This window comes from Lonchura striata, chromosome 3 (assembly GCF_046129695.1).
Source record: "Lonchura striata isolate bLonStr1 chromosome 3, bLonStr1.mat, whole genome shotgun sequence".
In the NCBI taxonomy this organism is placed as follows: Eukaryota; Metazoa; Chordata; class Aves; order Passeriformes; family Estrildidae; genus Lonchura; species Lonchura striata.
The window spans coordinates 11933492-11954060 of NC_134605.1; the positions used below are offsets into that span (position 1 = coordinate 11933492).

Sequence of the window (20569 nt, forward strand, 5' to 3'; positions counted from 1 at the left end):
CCGCCGCACCGCCCCGGCAGCGGGGCGGGACCGCGGTTAAAGGAGCGGCGGCGCTGGGACGAGCTGCTGCCGCTGCTCACGGGTAGGAGCAATCGACAGGACAAAGGGAAATAGCCTCGGGTGTGCCAAGGAGGTTTAGACTGGATGTTCGGGAAAGCTTCTTCACAGAAAAGCACTGGAGCCGGCTGCCCCGGGCAGTGGTGGAGTCACCATCGCTAGAGGTAAAAGAGCCGTGGATGTGGCACCTAAGGACGTGCTAAAGAGATGGGCTTGGCACCCTAACAGACACCTAACAATAAAAAATTTCTTAATTTTCCTCCTTCTTTCCCTCTTGAAGTTTCTCTGCTAGCTGTTTTCAATGGTTATTCACAAAATCAGCGCACATAGCGCAGGCTTCCTCTTTGTGACAAAAAACCCAGACATTTTTAGCCTAGGAACAGACTGTTTAAACAGGAAATTTTCAGATTACAGTTTTCCCTATGCTGTAAATAAGGCACAGGGGAACATTCAGGACTGGTATAAAAATAAGCTTGGTATCATTCTATGTAGAATCAAGAGTATTAGAATACTTTTGCAGTTCAGATACGTCTATCACATCCCTCGCTGCAGCACTGACAAGTGAGGATCTGAAGGAATTAAAGCCTGGATGTTTGATCCTGCAGCATCCACTCTTCCTGACTACAGTGCTGTAATTCAAATGTATAATAGGATTGTTATTGTCAAAGGACTTAAAAACTTGGTTATTAACTTGCTAGGTGTGGGCCTTAGGCAGAGGGGAATGATGTACTCAGCAGAGACTCCCTTACAGTGTTGCATCTCAATGCAAAAAAATGTTGCACATGCTTTTTCTTGATGATGCAACATTAACAATTACTTCCACGCTGGGGAAGAAAAAAAAAAAATAAATAGCTGTGTAGGTATTTGTGGCCATGTGGCTCGTGAATCAGCCCTTACGTGGTTTTGGCTTTTATTTTCCTGCAGTGCCCCATTGCTGCGGGCACAGCGTGGGTGGGTCACCCCAGGAGTCCTGCAGGAGTTCTGTCTGCTGGTCAAGCTCGCCTGGTGTTCTGATAACAGCCTCGAGCAAAGGAAAATAAAAATAAAAATTAAAAAAAAAATGAAAAGGGGAGTATTTTGTGCAGCTCGGGGGGGAGCCGGCTTTCCAAGCGTGGCTCATGCTTGCGTTAGCAGTTTGCGTTGCGAAGGAGGAGAGTCTCATCCCCCGGTCAGCGCCCCTCAGGAGGGAGGGACGTTCTGCAAACCGCCCCTCAGGCGCGGGCGGAGCGCCCTGCCCGGCCTACGCCTCCCGGCAGCCCCGGCGAGGGGCGGGCACCGCCGGCACGGGAAGGGCCGGCCCGGGCGGCCCGGGGGTCCCGGCGGCGCCTGCGTAGCCCGGCCCGGGCGGGGCGGCTCGGATCGGCCCGGCTCGGAGCGGCCCGGCCCGTGCGGTGCCGGCGGGCGCTGCCCAGCCCCGCGGCGCTGCTCCCGCCGATGCTATGCCAAATCCAGAGGTGTCCGCATCCTACCAGGAGGTACCGGGGCCGGGCAGGGCCGGGGGCCGGCCGGCGCTGCCGCCCTGAGCCCGGCTCGGCGCTGGGCGCAGAAAGCGCGGGGGGCGCCCGGCTCCGAGCTTGTCTTTGAGCGGGGCTGAAATCGTGGGAGCGGCTGTGCGGGCGTGTGGGGTGGGCACGGCCGGATCTGTGGCCGGGGTTTGGTAAGGAGGGGATGGATGGGCTGTCGGGCGTGAGGAGCGGCTTGGGCAGCAGAGCTGCCGCATCCCAAACTGAAGCACGCTTTATCGCACTGCCAAAAGCCCGAGGCAGCGCCTGGTTTGCATATCGATGTACAGGCTCGGCAGCCCGGCTGCCTTGCTCCTTCCTATCTCTCCCAATAGACACACAAGAAATTTGTGCCAAGTTCAGCAGCGCTGGAGACTTACAGCAGAGCGCTTTTGTTTGTATCTTGCAGGCAAAAGGGATGTAGATATTTTCCTTCCTCTACGCGTGACGGGTAGTTTAGGCTCACTTTTAATACATTCTAATTTAGTGTGGTACAGTCTGTTTAGTTTCAGCTTCTGGTTTTCTTGCCAGGCTAGAAGGCATTGGAAGGTGATGAATCAGCGGATCAGCAAAAGGCCTGTATGAGCAAGTTCTCCTTTTATTTAAGGGAGTTTTATCCAGTAGGAAGGATTTAGCCCATGACCATCAAGATAGGGTTGTCTTGTGTGCTTGTACCTAGGGAAGGTACTTGTGAGAGTTAATGAATCTGCATTGATGACTGAAGTGTGGACATGGACTATGCATGTTATGTTTCCACCTTAAGTATCAGCCACCACTGACACTGCTCCATATGTTTGGGTTTATCCCAAACTGTGGCTGGAACCAAGATAGGGTGTGTGTGTAAGTGCAGCACCTGTGTGTCCATTCCTTCTTCAGCACCTGCAGCAGTCTGTTGCTTCTGCCCCTGGCCGGAATGCTCAGATGGCTGGAATTGCCGTTTCTGAGCTTCTTTTTGTTCAGTGATTTTCTGTGTGCAGGACTGAAAAAAGCTGCTGGGATATGGGCAGGTTCCTGCGGTTGTTTCTCCCGCAGCTGTATGTGCTGAACCCAGAGGAATGCTGAGTGAAGTTCTGCTTCATGCCCTTCCTGCCCTTGAGATCCTGTCTCTGCATCCTACTGCAAGCTCCACCACCCTGCAATCTGTGTTCCTCCTGGTTGGCACCACGCTTCACCCTGTATCAGAAATACCACATGGGAAGGCTGGCAGAACCCCTGAATCCAAGGGAGTGGCAAGTGTGAACTGGAATCAGCTGTCCTGCAGTGTCCTGTGCTGGCTTCCCAGCCACTGGGAGGCTGTAGCAGGGTGGGTGTGTATGAGGTGTTGGGTTTGTAGGTCTGTGCTGCCCTGCCTCATGGAGTCAAGGTGCTGTGTGCTGCTCAGAACGCAGTGGCTACACCATGCACAGCACTGGGATCTTGGTGACCTCAGTTCAGCTGTTCAGGATGTGCAGTAAAATAAAGTTGTTTTTAGGGAGAGGGTCTTACACATCAGCTCAACCTGCTTACTGTTTCTGAAGAAATGTTAGTAGTCCTGCTCTTGCCTGGCTGTCCTTCTCTGGCTTTGTCTGTGAAAAGCTTGTGAAACGTTGCGAACAGTGATAAGAAAACATAGTTGCATGTTGTTTGGGATTTTTAGGTTTGTTTCTCAGGACTGCTGAAATGTTGTGTTTTCTGAGCTTACCACAGAATCATTTAGATTGGGAATTACGTCTAAGATAATTTTTCTTCCACTTGTTGAAAAAAATTGCTGTAGGTCCCCTTGAGAGGATAGGAAATGTTGCTTATTTTGTTATTTTTTAGACTTGTGTTGGGGTCTCCTTACCATCAGGAACAGAATTCATTTACCCTCCCAATAACCTCAGTCAATGAGGTGCCTGTAGCTGGGGAATCAGAGGTGTGGGAGTCACATTTGTCACTTCCATTACATTTGTTGGATCAGCTCTGGTATCAGTAATTTGCACGAGGATGATTGGAACTGGTTTCTTAGCTGATTTAGTGTAACTAGTACGAGAGGTTCAGTGAGCACTTTTCTTGGGTCAGACTAGCTTATTTTGGGTCAGATAAACAGAACCAGCATATTTCTACAACAAGGAACAGACTTTTAATTTTCCTTTATTTTGTTGTGATAATTGAAAAAGGTACCTTCAGTTGGACCCCAGTGAGAGTCTTGCATATGAGCTGAGTTTTTAGCCTACAAGTTATCTCTTCACTTCTTGCCTCATGCTATGGGAAATCGTACTTTATTTATGTACTTAAGCATTTAAAAACAGCTGGGAAACTGCTTTCATCTTGCTTTGTGTGATGGAAATGAATACAGAAATACAGCAGGAGGTGAAGGAGACTTTGAAGATGTAAAATGAGTGGACTCTTTCCTAATAGGTGCTAGTGATGATTTGGTAATGGCATAATGATGATTTCAGTACTGAATTAAAGTAGGGTGAAATAAAAGCACTCCCTTATGGATACATGCATGTTTCTGTTGTGTAAGTTAGGGGTGTAGTGTTTAATAGCATCCAGTGCAGCTGCAGCATTAACTGTGCCCCTGTTTTCCTTGAAACAGGAACAAGGCTAATGTGATGTGCTGGAAGCTCACACCTTGGTTTGCATTGTTGTAATCTCTGTGAAAATTCCCACCACGAAAGAAAGTTTGGAAAACATACAAGAGATACTTTCTATTTATGATGTATAAAATCTGTAGTCCTTCACAATGTTGTGTGATGCATATCTGCTGTGACAAGCTTCTGACTCTCAGGGAATGGCCTGGCAGTTTGAGCCCAGAGCTCTGAACAGCAAAACAAGAAAACATCTGGTCTCTGTTGGTGTTTCAGAAACACTGGAAGACTAATTAGTTGCATAACCACTAATATATAATAATCTGCACAGAGAGATCAAATAAGGAGCAGAAATATAGAGATGCTTGACTGTTGTCTCATAATGACCCAGCGACCTGTGGCTGAGACTGTGTTTCAGTGCCTTGCCTTAACACCTGTCAAAATGCATCTTGTGCTTTTTGTACCTCTTTATTAAGAAGTGCTAATGCTCTGTTTGCTGGTATGTGCTGTGGTTTCTTTATGCCTAAAAATATATTCTTCAGTGACAGAATGAAGTTCCTGCTTGTCAGAGATCACTGTCCTAATTGTGGGGTTAAAGTGTGTTGGAGCTGCTGGGGAAGCAATTACTTTGAACTTGAATGGGAAGGTGATGTTATTGTTGAAGCAGCAGGGTAGAAGTAGGTTAAATTTGTAGTGTGCAAGTCACTTAATTTGCGGCTCTAAGTCTACAGAAATGTGGCTTTTGTCTTGTGAACAAGTGGAACAGATGTTGGGTGCTCTTGGACTGGGGGTGTATTTTTGTGTGTTTGGTTAGTTGGAGCCTCTTTTATTTGTACCATAGAAATTCCAACAATTGCAAGTTGAGAGCATGTTTGGAAATTGAACCACTGTTTTAACTACACAGCTGAGTGAAGATGTGGAACGAGTATCTGAAAATCCAGCAGAGGAGAGAGAAGGAGATATGGAAGTTCATGAAGATTCCAGCTCTGTTATTTTACCAGGTAAGAACTATTGACCCAAAAATTGCTGATTGTTAGGGCCTGTTAGCTGCTGTTGTGTGTGTGGTTTTGTTTTTGCTATTTTATTGCACTTCTGAAGGTAAACAAAATGCTAGTTTCACTACTTAATTCCCTTACTTCACTGATTTCCCTTACTTATTTTATGTGAATCAGTACTGATGGAAAACCAAGGAGGTTATCCAAGGACTGATAGGAGAATATTTCTTTGTCAGGAACTGTGCTCAATCAAAACAGGTTCGGCACATCTGACTCTTGAGATAACTTAGTATGTCATCTTCCTTTATGTTGTGTCTCACCTGAGAGGCAGTGGGGTTGCAGGCAGAGTCTGTGCCAGATGTACATGAGCAAGATGCACTATTGAATAGATGCTTTAGAATAGATCCTTGTTCAGGTTGCTTTTGGAGGGCATGGAGCAGTGTTAAATGGGCTTATTGCAGCTCAGGCGCGGGCACTGAGCTTAGGCAGCCTGAAAGGAGCATGGCCTAAATGCCTTGCAGCTGTCCAAGACATGTTTGTTTCAGCAGTGCAATTTTATGCATATTAATGTCTTAATTGCCTTGGCTGCCATCTCCAGGCATGTAACTTGCCCATGGACATTTGTAAGTGGTTATGTGTGCAGTGGGGTTCACTAAAAGGCTCCTGTTTGCCATAGGAAGGCACAAACACCAAACCATAGAGTTGGGGAGCAGTATGTGGCATGGCCTGAAAGGGGCTGACTCATTTAATGACACCACAAGAACAGTCAGCAGGAAGCATGGCTGCTCATCTCCTTCCTTGCATTGAGTTTTAACACAAAATTTTGTGTGATCAGCTGTATATCGTTCATGACAAAACATGATGTAGAAGTCAAGAGTACAGGAGCCTTTGCCTTGGAAATATTACCAAAAGAAATGGCAAAGGCAAGGGGTATGGGGAAAGCAGTGTCTGTGTGTGGGTGAGACTACTGTGAAGATCTAAAGAGAACAAGATTTGAAGGAAAAGAGTCTCTGGGAGAATTGGGTCAATCTCTTTCTAGCTGTAATTGGAAGAATCCTTCTATGACAGTTTTTAACATGCACAAGGAATTATGAACTAGAGAGTAACAAATATCTAGTAACTTCTACCATGGTGGAGATGCAATGCATAGCATTAGAATATTAAATCACTCCATTGATGTCTATGCTGAGTGTGTGTAAGAATCACTTCAGACTGGAAATGGGGGAAAAGGAGTTGTTTTTTTTTCCAGAATCAAGGACTGACCATGAGTAGACTTTCTTGTGAACTTTATACTTTGTTTCTCAGTTGTCCTTGAAAATAAACCATGTTTCCTGCCTGCAGTGGCCTTAAGCAGAGTGCCAAATTCTGGCATGTGAAAAGGAGTCACAATCTTAGGTTGATTACACCTCATACTTGAAAGGAAGTATCTGCCTGCCTATAATTAGCTGTGGTTTTTAAAATCAAGCTGAGTTTGAGGCTTATTTTCCTCTCACATGATTGATCTTTAAATGAAAATTCAGCACAAATATCTGCATGTTAAAATCCTAATCCATATTCTGTTTGGTTCCAGATGGTGAGCTGGGTACCACTACCCCTTCTTTGCGTTTCAGCAAGACCTGCCTAAAGAATGTTTTTTCAGTAATTCTCCTGTTTATTTATCTGCTGCTCATGGCTGTAGCTGTGTTCCTTGTCTACCAAACCATCAGTGACTTCAGGGAGAAGCTCAAGCACCCAGTGATGTCTGTCACTTACAAGGAAGTGTCCTTGTATGATGCACCTGGTAAGAGTGGTAACAAGTAAAATGGGTTAAATTCTTGTTCGTGTTTTTCTTGAATTGTTTTAAATTTTTGGTGTTCATTCTTCAGATCCCAGAGTGCATATAATACTTGACCCAGGTCTTTCATTTCCTTACTTTAGGTTAAAAAGTTGTATTGACTTTGCACAGAAATGTTAAATTGTACAGAAGATTTTTGGAAGCTCTCGTGCCAAGAACATGAATGGCAGAAGCTGTGGAGAATTATGCAACATTTCACAGATGAGAAGTGTTTTCAGACTCTAAAATGAGTCCTCTTTTAGAGGAGAAAGATAATTCCTTTTGGAGATATTCCCCAATCTGTATCATTCAAACAGAGTAGCACACAGCATGCGTATCAGGAGCTTGGTGCTGCACTGGGCACTGAGATGCCATTCACAGTAAAGAAGGTGAACTTCTCAAACCAGCCACAAAATAACCACAATGCCACTTTCTACTTCCACCCTGCCTTGTTTACAACATGGTATTACATCAGGAGGCAATGAAAATATGATGTGACTGCTGGGAGCAATGTTGGCACAAAAATGCAGCGTGGCAGCAGAAACTGTTGCAGTTTGCAGGAGGAATTGCTCCACAGGAGCATTTTTGAATAGTGAGTTCTGTTGTCATTATTCATTTTAATTGTCTAGTAGCCATTCTTAAGTAGAGCCATGGTAACAAATGCAGCTCAGTCAGTAATCAATGAGTTTCCAGTTTAACAATAACACTTCTGTCTGAAGTGTTACCACATTTTCCACATGCCCACTTCAGTAGTTGTGGCTGAAAGGTGTTTTGAGTTGTTGCCATATTACTGTAGTTGTTTTTCTCTATGGCCAGTTAGCCCAGCTCTGGAAGTAGTGCCTTATGTGTGGACCATATGAATCTGACTTTAAGAGAAAGAAAACTCAGGCTTTTCCTCTTTTTTTTTTTTTTTTCTTTCTTTTTTTTTTTTTTTTTTTTTATGTGAGCTTTACATCCAGCAACAGGAAGAAATTAAGCAGATTTTAAATAAGCAGAGCAGCATACATATAAATCCAAAAGTATTATTGGAGATCTCTGGAGATCAGAGAACTTAAATCAATGTAGTCCTTTATTTTATTGCTCTGTTAAAATGATGAGATAGCACATTGCAAGCATGGAGCTCTGCAGGAAGAAATAAAGCATTTGATATATGCTCAGTGCTTTGACATCTCACATTTTGGTGGACAGATCATCTCAGCTGTGAGTTAATTATATCTAATCAATCATACTCTTTTTTTGTTTTAAGTTGGACTAGATTGTCTTCCAGCAGACTTGTTTCCAATAATAAATATGGCATAGGTGGTGTAAAAAGATTTTGAGGTTTGGCTCTTGTATTTTGCTAGCCTTCCAAATCTGAGGTGGCTGAGGTTGCTTGAGTGTGCTGTTGGACTGAAACAGGAGATTTATGGTATATATGGGCTTCCACCCAGGTGGAGTAGTTGTCTGCCCTACCCAGTGCTGTAAATAATAAGGGATGGTAGCAGTTAATGCATGTTTGATGGCTTTGATTTTTATGATGATGTCACATTCAGTTAACAGAAGATGCTGTATTCTGAAGAGCATCTTTTCACTTCTCTTAGCTCAGCCAGTGATCTTTGATCTGTCAGGTATTGTATGTACATTTTTTCCAATTAACACTTGCTGTGTTAAATGCTAATATCTGAAAACTAAAGCACTACATGTCCCATTTGATGACCCCTAACATATTTTACAGATTCATCTGGGGTTGAGAGGGACTGATGGATTAGCTGCTGCCTTGTGGGAAGACTAGGGAAACTTGGTAGCTTCTATGAACCTTGAACTGTTGTAACAGAATATGAACCCTGATTTTTTTCAATGCATCGTGGGGGTTCTGTCCTGATGCAGTTGGTGTTTTTGTCCTGCTTCAGAAAAATGTGGAAGTGCATGGTTTAATTTGATTGTTTTGTGGCATCTTAAAGATAGCTCAGTATCCCATGGGATTAATTCCAGAATGAAAATCTATGTCATCAGAAAGGAAATCAGTGCTCTCCAATTTTTTTCTCCCCAAACAGGTATTGCCTTTTACCCAGGCAAGGCTCAGCTGCTTAGCTGCAAACATCATTACTACGATCACATTCCACCTCTGATAAATCCAGGTCAGCCAGGAGACATTGAATGCACCACTCAGAGGATCAACTACACAGATCCTTTTACTAATCAAACTATGGTAATAACAATATAATAAACAAAGTTTATTCACTGTGGGGTTTCTGCTCATAATCTTGTTGGAAATGTACTATGTGCTGTAAAAAAAATCCTTGCTTCTGGTTTGGATTTTTTGTAAGCCATCTGTCATTTTGTTTTCAGAAATGTAAAAGACCTCAGTCAGTGTATATATGTGTTATGGAAGATCAGTTGTCCTGTGGGTGTGTGCAGTACAAAATCCTTAATGGGCTAAAATAAGTAATTTTTCACAGTGAAGCTCTCACTTCATTCTTCTCCTAAATGAACTGGGAAGCAGTTTCCTTGATATTGCAAACCTAGCTTTGATTGAAAGCAGTATCAGTATACATTAAAGGAGGATAGCTAATCTCTCTTTTTATGTTTGCTGGGAATTCATACATGAATTCCTGCTGGGAATTACATACCATGTTTGTCACACTTGGAAGAATCTTAAATGGGCACCAAGTGTTTCATTACACTGAGATGCTTTGAGCCAGCAAGATGGGTACATTGAGGAGTGATAGTCTGACTTAAACTGCCTTTAGAAGTGCAGGGAAGCTTGCTTCTGTATAAACAAATGTCCAAAACCCACAAATGACCATATCTAATACTTAAATATTAATGTTTAAACACTGAATCTTGATGTAAAGACCCCCTTTTTAAACTAAAAGAAGGGACCAAAGTGGCATTCTTGTTAGGTATTTTAATAGATGTGTACTTAGTAGCAGCCAAGAAACTCTCTGTGTGTGTTAGATTTCTACAGAGTATTAGTGCCAGATGGCAAATTAATGAACAGCAAATGAGGATTCCTTTGCTCCTCTCACCATCTCTGTTTGCTTACAGAAGTATGCTTTGGTTGTTCAAGGCCCTCGTGATGTGAAGAAAAGGGAACTGGTGTTTTTGCAGTTCTATTTAAATGAAACAGACCAAGATTTTAGTGCCATTGACTACCTGCTGTTCTCTTCATTCCAAGAGTTTGTCAGCAGGTATGTAAAGGCGGGGGTGAGCCTGTGGATGCACTGAACTTGCTGTCACAATACTTGTGAAGGCAGGGCTTTTTCAGAAAAATCCAGGCAGGCTTTTATGATTTTTAAAAAATGTTTGGAGCACGTTGATGCTCTTTAATGTCTTTGTTTACTAATCTGACCTTTAGAAAATGTATTGAGGGCTTTTTCAGTGACAAAAACTGTTCTTCAGCTGTGCTTAAACCATTTGTTGCTGCACTTTATAAAAGCTTGGAGTTGGTGCTGGCTTCCTGCTGTCTGATGCTGTGGGTGCGCAGGAAGTGTGCTGTCCTGGGTAGTGTGTCAGGAAGTGCACCAAGAACACAAATACTTTTGTGCCATTTGGGGGTTTTTAAAGCAATTGCTGTAAAGGTCAGATCCCTAGGTTGCTTTGTTGTGTTTTCATTGAAAGATTAACAGACTGTTTCTTTGTATTACTGGCTATATTTAAAATTCTGCAGAATGATGTAAATTCATTTTTGAAATTGCTTTTTATTGGTTTGACATTGGTATCATTGGAGTATCTAATCAACCTTCTAATTTAATCAAGAATGGAACTAATCTTGTATTGAACTTTCTTGAAAGACCCACTCTTTTTCCACTTTTTGAGAATAAATTACATATTTTACGGTTTCATTTTTGCTTTAATTTAAATTCAAATTCTGTTACTCTTTCTGAGATCCAGGTTAAAAGTTAGCCAAGAAATATTAGTCATAGTGACACTTGATGGACAACCTTAATTTGATAATAGATGCTCAGTGGAAAAGGGACAGGGGATAGAGAACCCATGCAGAACAAAATTAGGTGAAGGAGGGAAGAGAACAGATTTTATTGTAGCAAGGCCTTCTCAGACGCTTGGACATGGTCATACTGGTGCTTTTCAGATGGATCAAAGACTGGAAGTGTTCAGACATGATACCTCTGGGTGGCCAAAGACCAATTAGCTGGATTTGCCTTTTACAAAGCATTTCTGCTTCATTGAAGTCATGCTAAGTCTTTAACTGTTTTCTGTAACTGCACTGAAACACCTCATAAAATGTTCTGGGAGATTTAGGCAGTCATATTTTAGGGTGAGAGAACACCAGTGAAGAGTAGTGGTGTAGAAGGTGCTGCTTGTTCCTTATTCTGTTTTTTTTTCTGGTTTTATGGCTTGTGCTCTGGTAAGAAATGCTTACAGTGGGACCACTTGCAGCAAGGTGCTCAGCTCTTTCTGTACTGCCAGACACCAGCACTGCCTGGGGCCAGCCCTGGTGAACAGTTCAGTCTGTGCCCAGTTTGTTTGGGGATGCATCCTCTGTGCTTGCTTGAGGCAGGTATTAGGAGTTAAAACTGGTTTTGAACTAACCCAGGTGAATGGTCACATGGGCAAGGGGATGAAGGCCTTAGTGCTAAATGATCTGCATGTCTAGATGGAATGCAGGAAAGGAACCAGCTGTGGGCAGGAGGCCAGTGATGTCTTTTCTGCAGCATCCTCCAAACTTAATACAAATGGTGTGGCTTGTCTTGCTCAGTGCTGTGTTTGCTGTCCTGGCATGAACTGGCTGGGCTCAGGGCAGATGGGGAGTTTACATTTCTCCTGACTACTGAAAGTGCATGTGAAGCTGCATTGTGTATGTGGAGAGCACTCATTCTGTCCAGCTTCCAGCAGAAAAGAAAATAGAAATGATTTCTTGTTCATCAGCAGATGCTAAATTTAGCTGATGAGAAGTCTGGCATAAGATATCTGCAAAACTCTTGTGTGTCCTTCCATACAGCCTCTGAAAACTTCAATCACTGGCCTCTGTTAACTACTTTTCCTGACAAAGTGTCTCACTGGTTATGAGAGCCCAGAATAACACTGTGCCCAGCAGTTCATGTACAGTGTTATCAGAGGTGCCACAAGCAATAGAAAAATGGCATCTAAAGACTTGTACCCTTAAGAGATTTTTTGTGGTGCAGTAAGTGCTGAGGATTGGAGCAAAGTCCAGTTGTTTCTGTCAAGGGCTTTGTTCTCTGCAGCCCTTCTGTTAAAATTGGATCAGACTCCATGAAACTGGCACTGCTCACTGGTTTTGTTCTGGTCTCCACAGAACACTGTTTCACTGTGTGCTGTTGTTGGCCTCTGAGCTGGAGAGAGATGCTGCTGGCTTCTTTTTCTTTTTTTTTTTTTTTTTTTTTTAAGATAGTGGCAGCTGCTGTCTGTACCATATTAATTGGAGGGAGGGAAATAATAAAACCCTTGCAAATTACCCAAAATGTGTGGCTGGAAATGCAAGTTCCTCCCCTGAACTGCCATTAGGATAATACGTGGGGTTTAGAAGAAAATCCTCTGAATATATTCCTGACAAAACGATTGTTAGTGTAGCATGTCAAATAACTAATGGTCTTGTGAAATGATGGATACCAGTGTGAACAGATCAGAGATTATTTCAGGGTCCAAACAGAGCCCCATATTCATGTCTCTGATCTGGATTGCTGCATGCAGAGAAATACAACATAGAAGGATTGAGACTTGCTACCATACCAACCTTTATTAGGTGCCACGGCTGTTTGAGAGTTTCTTGCTCTGGGGAAGCACAACAGCAATAAACACAGATTGGACTTGAACCATCAGTGGGTTTGGCTCTTGCTGCTGCATTGGAATCTGCTGGTGTTCTGTCCTGAACTTCTCTGGCTCTCATAGGGTGGTCCATGGACAGTGGTGGTAAAGGATCCACTGCAGCACTACAGCCCAGTTCAGAAATAGGTTAGTGACTCCCACAGATCAAAAATAAAAGAGAAAGGAAAAAAAAACCCCAAACAGCAACAAAAAAAACCAAAAAAACCAAAACAAAACAAACAAAAAAAAAAAAAAAAGAGGTGTAGCCTGTGTAGGCTTTGGTGTGAAGAGGGAATTAAAAGAAATTGCCTGGAGAACTGTTTTCTGCTTAAAATCCCTTTCCTGTCTTGTGTTCACTTGGTTGTGTGTGGTTTTAAAGCTGTGTTATTTGCCCTCTGCTATAATTTGTGCAAAGCTTGTGCCTCTGTGCTGTGCTCCTCCTGTCCACTGCCCTTTTTTTCCCCTCATTCTGTGGCAGTGGTCTGGATTATGGAGATGCCTCCCAGATCACTTCTCCACAGCTTCTCCTAAGATACTATTAATCCTCCTTTTTCCATCCTGCAATTGCTGTCAAAGGCAAAGCATACTGCTGCTGTCTGCCTACCATGGAAGTTGTGGCTGTAGCTGTGTCATAACTTCCTGCCTCATTTTTCCATGTTGGCTTGGAAAGCTTTTCTGGGATGCTGTATTTAGCCAGCCATTAGGCATCTGACTGGCTGGCAGAGTGCTAATTATGTATGTTCCTCTTGAGTGGCAAAGCATTGCAGTGCTCCCCTGTGCCATCCCCCTCAGCTGCTGCTCTGCCCACAGCCCAGGAGGGGAAGCAGTTGTTGGATTGGGTATTCCTGTGTCCCTGGTTTGCTCTGGTGAGGAGCAGGCAGGCTGTGGGCTTTGTCCTTAGGCTTTTCCCACATCTTTCCTGTGGGTGCCATCCTGGTGGGGTCACTAAACAAGCAGCTCATGTCAAAGTAAAGATATTCCTAACTTCCCAGGACACCCTGGGGACAGCAACTGCCTTGATAGGTAGCAAAGCATGTTAGTTTTTCTTTCCAGGAACCCTTCTCTTTTCTGTGCTCGTGCACAGTGGAATTCTGTGTTTTTGAGTCCACTGCCTGAAGCCCTGACTTGAGAGAATGGCTTTGCTGGGTTTTGCCCTCCCATGCACACCTGTGTATTCATCTATTAAGCCTGAGCAGGTGGTGTGCCCCAGAGTAGCCATCAATTTGATACTTACATTGATGCAGTCCTTTTGGTCCTTGTAGACAAGGCACCTTGGTTTGTAGAAAGAAGAGAAGCTCTGAGTTTGAAAACTAAATAAAAAAGACAGGAAAAATGCAAATCTGGTCAGTGCTGGACAAATCTTCCTGATTGGCCTGTTCTGGGACAAGAGCTTGCTTCTTCACCTCTGCTTTTCTTCTTTACTTTTTTGCACTTTTCTCCTGAAAGATGAAAACACCTTTATCTCCTAAAAGACCTGGTTATGCACATCCTCTGCCATAAAAGCAAAGAACACTCTTCCCCTTCTTCTAGGTAGATGGATTTAAAAACCTTCTTCCTTCTTTTAAGGACCAACATACTCTGTCATATCTCTACAACCTGAAATCTATCTTAGTAAAAATAGCCTTTAATGATGCCTGACTTCTCACTGTGGTTTACCCCTTCTTCTCAAATTAAACCTTATTGGAAAAGCAGCTGCAGGGCTGGGCTTATTTCACAGGGATGACATGAAAATGGCTAAAATCACAGTACTGAAGAGCTCAAGTAAATAGCATGGTTAATTCACTATGTCCTGTGCAGCTGGTAGAGAAGAGATGGAGACCAGATATGCCTTAAAGCTACCCCTTTCCTACTTGCAGCATGAGGGGTGTTGGAAGCCTTAAAGATTTATCATCTTTAAAGCTGTAAAGATGCAATCCCACTGTTTTGGAGGCTGCAGATAGCTATGGCTGCATATTGGGATAACAGTTCTTGCAGGTGGGAGCCTTACGCCAAAGCTACAGTGCTTCCAAAATAATAGGATTATACTGAATGTCAATCTCACAGCATTTTAAGCACGTATGCATTGCAACTGGATTATTTGGCAACCAGAAATGAGGTGAAGCACCCTGTCCTTCCTCTAGGCTCTTCCTGCTGTCTCTTGCTTCCCAACATGGTGATGAGTTGTTTCCTGAGGTCCTGGCTCTGCTCCTTTCTGTCCCATAGGTGACAGATGAGCAGAGCCAAACTGCCTGTGAGGCAGAACAATCCCTACAGGCACCTCCAGGGCTGTAGGGCACCAGGTAAGTCCTCTGCAGTTAAGGATGCACCAGTGAAGTGCTACCATTAATGAAAACATCACTACACACAATGCTTTAGATGTGTTGAGTTTAGCAGGTGGAGAATAAAAGGAATTGGGAACAAAGTTTGAAATGCCTAGGTCTGACCTTCTGCCTACAGTGCTCAGTTTGGTAAATAAAGTAATGATTTTTTTTCCCTTTAGTCCAGAAAAAGCAAAATTCATGAAGGACTGTGAAAGCTCATACTCCAGCTGGAAGTTTTCTGGAGGCTTCCGAACTTGGGTCAAGATGTCCTTGGTCAAAACAAAAGAAGAAGATGGTAGTGAGACTGTTGAATTCAAACAAGAGGTAAAAAAAAAAAAAAAAAAAAAAGTAGTACTGAAAAAAAAAAAGTTTTGGGAGTTTGGTATGGCCTTGTGAGAGCTCAGGAAAACAGCTCCTAACAGGAGGCCAGAAATCCAGGCCTCACATGGGTTATGACACCTGTAGTCTGAAACATGGGTTATGACACCTGTAGTCTGAAGTAAGAGTCCCAAGAGACTGACACAGAAATATTAACACAGCTACCTACAGTTCAAGGTGGAAAACAATTGCCAAAGGAATTGTCTAAATAACAGCTACTGTTGGAAAAAGCTATTGTTTCGGTTGCCACTGATGTTAGGATGAAGAGGTAAATGTAAGCCTTGTATCCTTTGTAGCATTCTTTTGTCTGTTTTTTGTTTGGGTTTGGAATTTTTAGCTGTTGAATGTCCTTAGAAGCATGGAGTTACTTATTGCATCATTTAAAACTAGAAGATATGCAGGTGGAAGATGCAAGCTTATCTAGACAGGAAATGAGCCTTTCATTCCTGTTCTGTTCACATTAATTCAAGGGAAAATAATTATGTTTTGAGTTTGTTTTGCTTCCATTGTTGGTTGGAAAGGAAGTGTCTCACCAGTGGTGAGAAATGAAAATTCTAAGAACTGTCCTTTCAGAGATTATACTTTCTCTTGGTCCTCGGTTCTCTTGGAAAGAGTGTTCTGGGGAGAGCAAAATGAAGCAGAATCTCCAGTTCTATGCTTAGTTCTCACAGTTAGGTGTTACATGGTACAGCCTTAGGGGCAGCCCAGAGCTGTGACTGTGAGGGGGGTGCACTCCTACTCCACTAGAGAAGGGCAGGAGGCAAACCCCAGAGTCATGCAAGTCCCAAGTTAATAACTTGGTTGGAGGAGAGGAAAGAGTGCATCAGTCTGCTGCTGCCATGTAAGCACTGACAGCAGCCATCTGTCTGTCCTTCATCACCTACAGCTCTGTATCATTTGCCATTTGGTGCTTACCAAGTACAGGATTTTTGAAAGTCTTCGTGTGCCCAAGTCTAACGTGTCTCAAAGTGGAAACAAAAGGCTGGCTCAAATTCAGGGAAAAAAGCTGTTTGTGACCATAAACATCTATTTAGTTCAGCAGTTATGGACTGATCATCTGAGTAAGTGAACACTGTTGCTGGTTTGGGTTTTCTCTTTGCTTTGTGGGTTTGTTTGTTTTTAATAAAACCAAGGAACCAGGAATCAGATCCCTATTAATAATACAGCAGAAATGGAAACAGCTCAGACATAATTTGCACTTGTTTTGTTTGACAGTACAACATCTGCTCAAATTGCACCAGGAAATCCATTATCCTTTCAAATCCAAACCTGGGAGCTGGCATACTGGAAAGATGGATACAAATACTAGGTCAAACAGAACAGTCACTCTAGCTAACTAGCCCAGCAGTCATTAATTTCTATTTTCTTCCTTTCCCATTGTCTTTGTTTTGCCTTGTGTAATGCTTGCTTCCTGGTGTGCAGTTTTCTTGGCTGAGTGTGGTTGGGGCACTGGTACCCTGCAATAAGGAAATCAGCTGTGGAAGTGTGGGGCAAGTGTTGGAATCTGAAATGCAGGGAATTGTCACAACTTTGGGCCTGTAAGCCAAAGCTTAGAATTAAACACAGGATTTCATCTGAGACGTTGGAAAAGGTTTCCAAACTTAGGTGTTAGAAGCAAGAATGTGAATTTATAGTTTAAAGCAGAGACATGTTATGCTAGATAGAGGAAAGTTTAGAGTTTTAGAGTACAGTACTGTAGGTTTGTATGTCATAACATGACTGGCTAAGAAAGCTTACACTGTAGTATAAGTCCATAAGATGGAAATATTTAAGGATTGGATGAAAAACATAAATATCCTTGTTGGCAGTGTTTTATTGGTTAATAAATCCTTGCAAGGTCTTGTAACCAGAGGTTTTGTGACCTTCTGAGCCATGGGGTAAAGATGTGAGCCAAACTGAGCCTCCTGCTTATGCAGAAGATAAGAAAAATAAATTGCATCATCTAAAGCAACTCAGAGGTCCTGTCTGTAACTCATTCAAAATTCCTCACAAATAAGTCTGCAGCAAAGGTGTTTGACCAGACACCAGGAGATGAGGAAGCTCCACATGCTGTGAGTGGCCACAAACAGTGTTCTAGCTCCTGCTTCTTCTTGCCTGCAACATAAAATCTGTTCAGGGCTGGGGCTGTGGAGAAGACTGAGAGAAACCCTGAGGTATTTGTTAAGAGATTGCACCATGGTAGGTCACAGGCTTTTGTAGCAGGTCATCCCTCATGCAATGGGAAGGCTTTTAAGGAGATGAAGAGAGTGGTCTGCTTAGAGACTTCCAACTCTGCCTGGAAAACTGGGCTCACAGAACATGGAAAAGGCATGTTCTTCCATCATCTGCCTCATCTTTATGTCACAACCCTGATAGAAAATCACAGTGCTGCTGGATTCATTGCTTCATTCAGTACAGAATGAAACAGAATGAGCAGCAGTACTCCCCTCTGAACACACCAAGATGCAAACACTCCTTTGAGGCTGGGGAGGGAGAAGTCCTTCCCCCACTGTGCTCTCCTGAGGTCCCTGTGTGGCTCTTGGGCAGTTTGTGTTGTCCTAGGAGCAGGGGGCAGTTCAAACTGTGTTGGTTGCTGCCTGTGTACAAACCCTGTGTAGCTCCCCCCAGGCTGGGGGCAGGTGCTACAACACAAGTGTTTTCCTGGGGCCTGATGTCCTAATATTTTCCTGGTTGTGGTTCTTGAGGCGCTGGCTTAATATGGCTGTAACATAGTCTGGTATCCTAACCCAGTTCCCTGTTGGAATTGTGTTACAGCTCTGCTGGGCAGCATTAGTTTCAAGTAGTGACCCAGTTAATGGGCATTACAAGGAGGTATGGGTTTGGTTGTTAATACCTGGGTTTCTTTCCTTCCATGTTCATTCTGCACTTGCTGGAATGTTGTAGTTTATTCTACAATCCATTTTTCAAGAAGAAGGAATCTTCCTGCCGTCATTATGTCGTTCTCTGGCAAATAAATTTAACATTAATTCATGAGAGCTTTCCAAATGTTGTATTACTGCAAGTAAATGAATTTTGGAAATTGTGTCCCCTCTTGAGAGGCAATGTAGAAATGATATTGTAGTGTGATACTGAGTGAGAATTAAGAAGACAATGTGAACATGAGACAGAGGGAGGAAACTGCCCTTGCCATATTTTGGCAACCCATTGTTCTAGGTAGAGAAAGGCTATGGTGGAAGTCCCTAAATAGTCTGGTATTTTCACCTTCTTAGAGGCCTTTTTCTGTTGCACAAAAGCCTCACTGTACCGCTGAAGAAAGTAACCTGCACTTTTCTTTCCCTCTCCCCAGACCAGTGTGGTTAACTACATTGACCAGAGAACTAAACCAAGGAGTGACCAGCTGTTCTTTGTGGTGTTTGAATGGAAAGATCCTTTCATACAGACTGTTCAGGATGTGAGTAACCCACCAGTCCCCTCTCCAATCACTGTCTGACTGTGCCTGCATTTGCTTCTGTTACCTCACCCCAAGAAGAAATGCAGAGAAGAGTGAGGATACTTTTGAAATTTCAGTGTAGGCTCTTCCTTATGTGCAGTAATGCATTCTGTGTGGAGGTCAGGAGCATGTGATGCTGTTCCTTGGGCTGGTGAGACTCAGCATCCTGCTTGTAGCTAGAGGTACCACATAGCTAAGAAAAGCACCTGGCCCCCTCTGTTCTAGCAAAGGGCAGCTTCAGGCAGGGCTGAACTTTTTGCTTAAATAAGTCTGCTGGATAATCTGGTTTATTGACTTTTTTTTTAATTAATTGACAAGAAACCTAGAATAGGCTAAAATTAGAATTAAAATAGCCTAGTGTTTTTTTTTAAATCTATTATTAGAATAAATTCATTAGAATAAAATGTGGTACTGTTATTTACCTGACAACCAAGGTCCAGCAGCAGCAAAATCTAGCGTGTTGGTGTTTTCTTGCCCAAAACCAGAGTGTGAATGCAGACTGTGTGGGACAGGAGTTGGTCCTTTGCACTCCTGCTGTCCCTGCAGGACCCAGGCTCCTCCTTGGCCTTTAGAGCCCAGTCCCATTCTCACACCTCTCACTCCTCTCTACTATGTGGAAGCAGATAAGGGGACTAGTATTTGTCATCTCTTACAGATTATCACAGCAAATCCCTGGAACATGATTGCTCTTCTTTGTGGTATCTTTCTGGCCCTGTTTAAGGCAGCAGACTTTGCTAAGTTAAGTGTTAAGTGGATGATCAAAATCCGAAGAAGGCATCTGAAGAGGACTCGTCAAGTAACGAACCACATAAGCTGAGACTGAGACTGCCTTTTAACTGTTCATAGCAAGAGGGATAGAAAATAACTGGAATAATCTGCAATCAGCAATTAAAGCTGAAAATCAGGTATGTTTTCTTCCAGAGAGATGCTGGCTGGAGGACCAGCCTTGGAACTGCAGAAGGAGCTAACTCTAGGACAGGTCTAACAAACTCACGCTTTTCTAGTCCAAGTTTAACAAGTTTACCTCTGTGTATGGGGGAACCAAGGGGAAAAGAGGGAACTCACTAATGTTCAGGAAGTCATCACTGTAGGAAATTGTGAAAAAGTGGACAGAGTTTGAATGTTTCTCAGACAGACCCTTTAGTTTCTGCATCAGCTGTGAGCTGCTCCCGTAGCACAGTCACTGCCTTGATAGTGCTTAGTGGAAGGTAAAGTGCTCTGAAAACATCCTGGCCTCTCTTCTCCAAAGTATGTTTCAAAACAAAACACACTGGAATTCTATTACATGTCATCTTTAAATCAAAGTACAATGACTTTAATATTAAAAAATACTTCAAGTAATCTATTGTGTGCCTTCTTTGAATATACCTGCTCTCAGGGAGGAGCTTTGCAGGAGGCAGGAGTGTTATGGCATGAGGATAAGGTGGAAACCACTGATCAGTCCAGCTCAAAGAAACTCAAGCAACAGGACAGCATGGGGGGCTGAGCTGGTGGCTGATCTCGAAGTGTGTCTCAGGCTGTTGTTTATCCCTCTTTCTGGAGTCTTTCCTAAGGAAGTGAAAAACAGTCTTTCATCAGCAGGGCAAGGAACTGTGATTCTCTGTTCTGTGGGAATGCCTGCTCACCAGCTGTGCTGGGGTGCTGGTGTCTTTTTCTTCCTTATAAGTCCCTTGTTAGTTGAGATGCCCGACTTGGACTTGTGGGCTCTACAGGGAGCAGGGCACCACTGTGTGTTTGCTCTGAAGTCTTTGCTGCAAGGATGCCAACTCAGCGTTT

The 20569-nt window shown here is 43.3% G+C and overlaps 1 protein-coding gene across 5 annotated transcripts; it reads left to right on the forward strand.

Annotated features, from left to right (window-relative positions):
- Positions 1-1404: 1404 nt before the first annotated feature.
- On the forward strand, positions 1405-20134 carry PACC1 (proton activated chloride channel 1). 5 transcript variants are annotated; one of them, XM_021547588.3, is made up of 9 exons: positions 1457-1532; positions 2537-2862; positions 4953-5112; positions 6677-6886; positions 8953-9107; positions 9947-10089; positions 15165-15309; positions 18650-18754; positions 19449-20134. In XM_021547588.3, the coding sequence occupies exons 3-9, from the start codon at positions 5073-5075 to the stop codon at positions 19608-19610; spliced, it is 960 nt and encodes a 319-aa protein (XP_021403263.1). In that variant the 5' UTR covers positions 1457-1532; positions 2537-2862; positions 4953-5072; the 3' UTR covers positions 19611-20134. The 5 variants fall into 5 exon arrangements, with proteins under 5 accessions (XP_021403264.1, XP_077638018.1, XP_021403262.1 ...); XM_021547589.2 differs by lacking the exon at positions 2537-2862 and having other exon boundaries at positions 1405-1532; positions 5016-5112; XM_077781892.1 differs by lacking the exon at positions 2537-2862 and having other exon boundaries at positions 1409-1511; positions 5016-5112.
- The last annotated feature ends 435 nt before the right edge of the window (positions 20135-20569 follow it).

Bases quoted from the DNA above. Each gene is read 5' to 3' on its own strand.
- PACC1 (XM_021547589.2), top strand. From the start codon at position 1,497: ATGCCAAATCCAGAGGTGTCCGCATCCTACCAGGAG. The intron at 1,533-5,015 runs GTACCGGGGCCG...TTAACTACACAG, and splicing joins TGTCCGCATCCTACCAGGAG to CTGAGTGAAGATGTGGAACG. The intron at 15,310-18,649 runs GTAAAAAAAAAA...CCCTCTCCCCAG, and splicing joins CTGTTGAATTCAAACAAGAG to ACCAGTGTGGTTAACTACAT.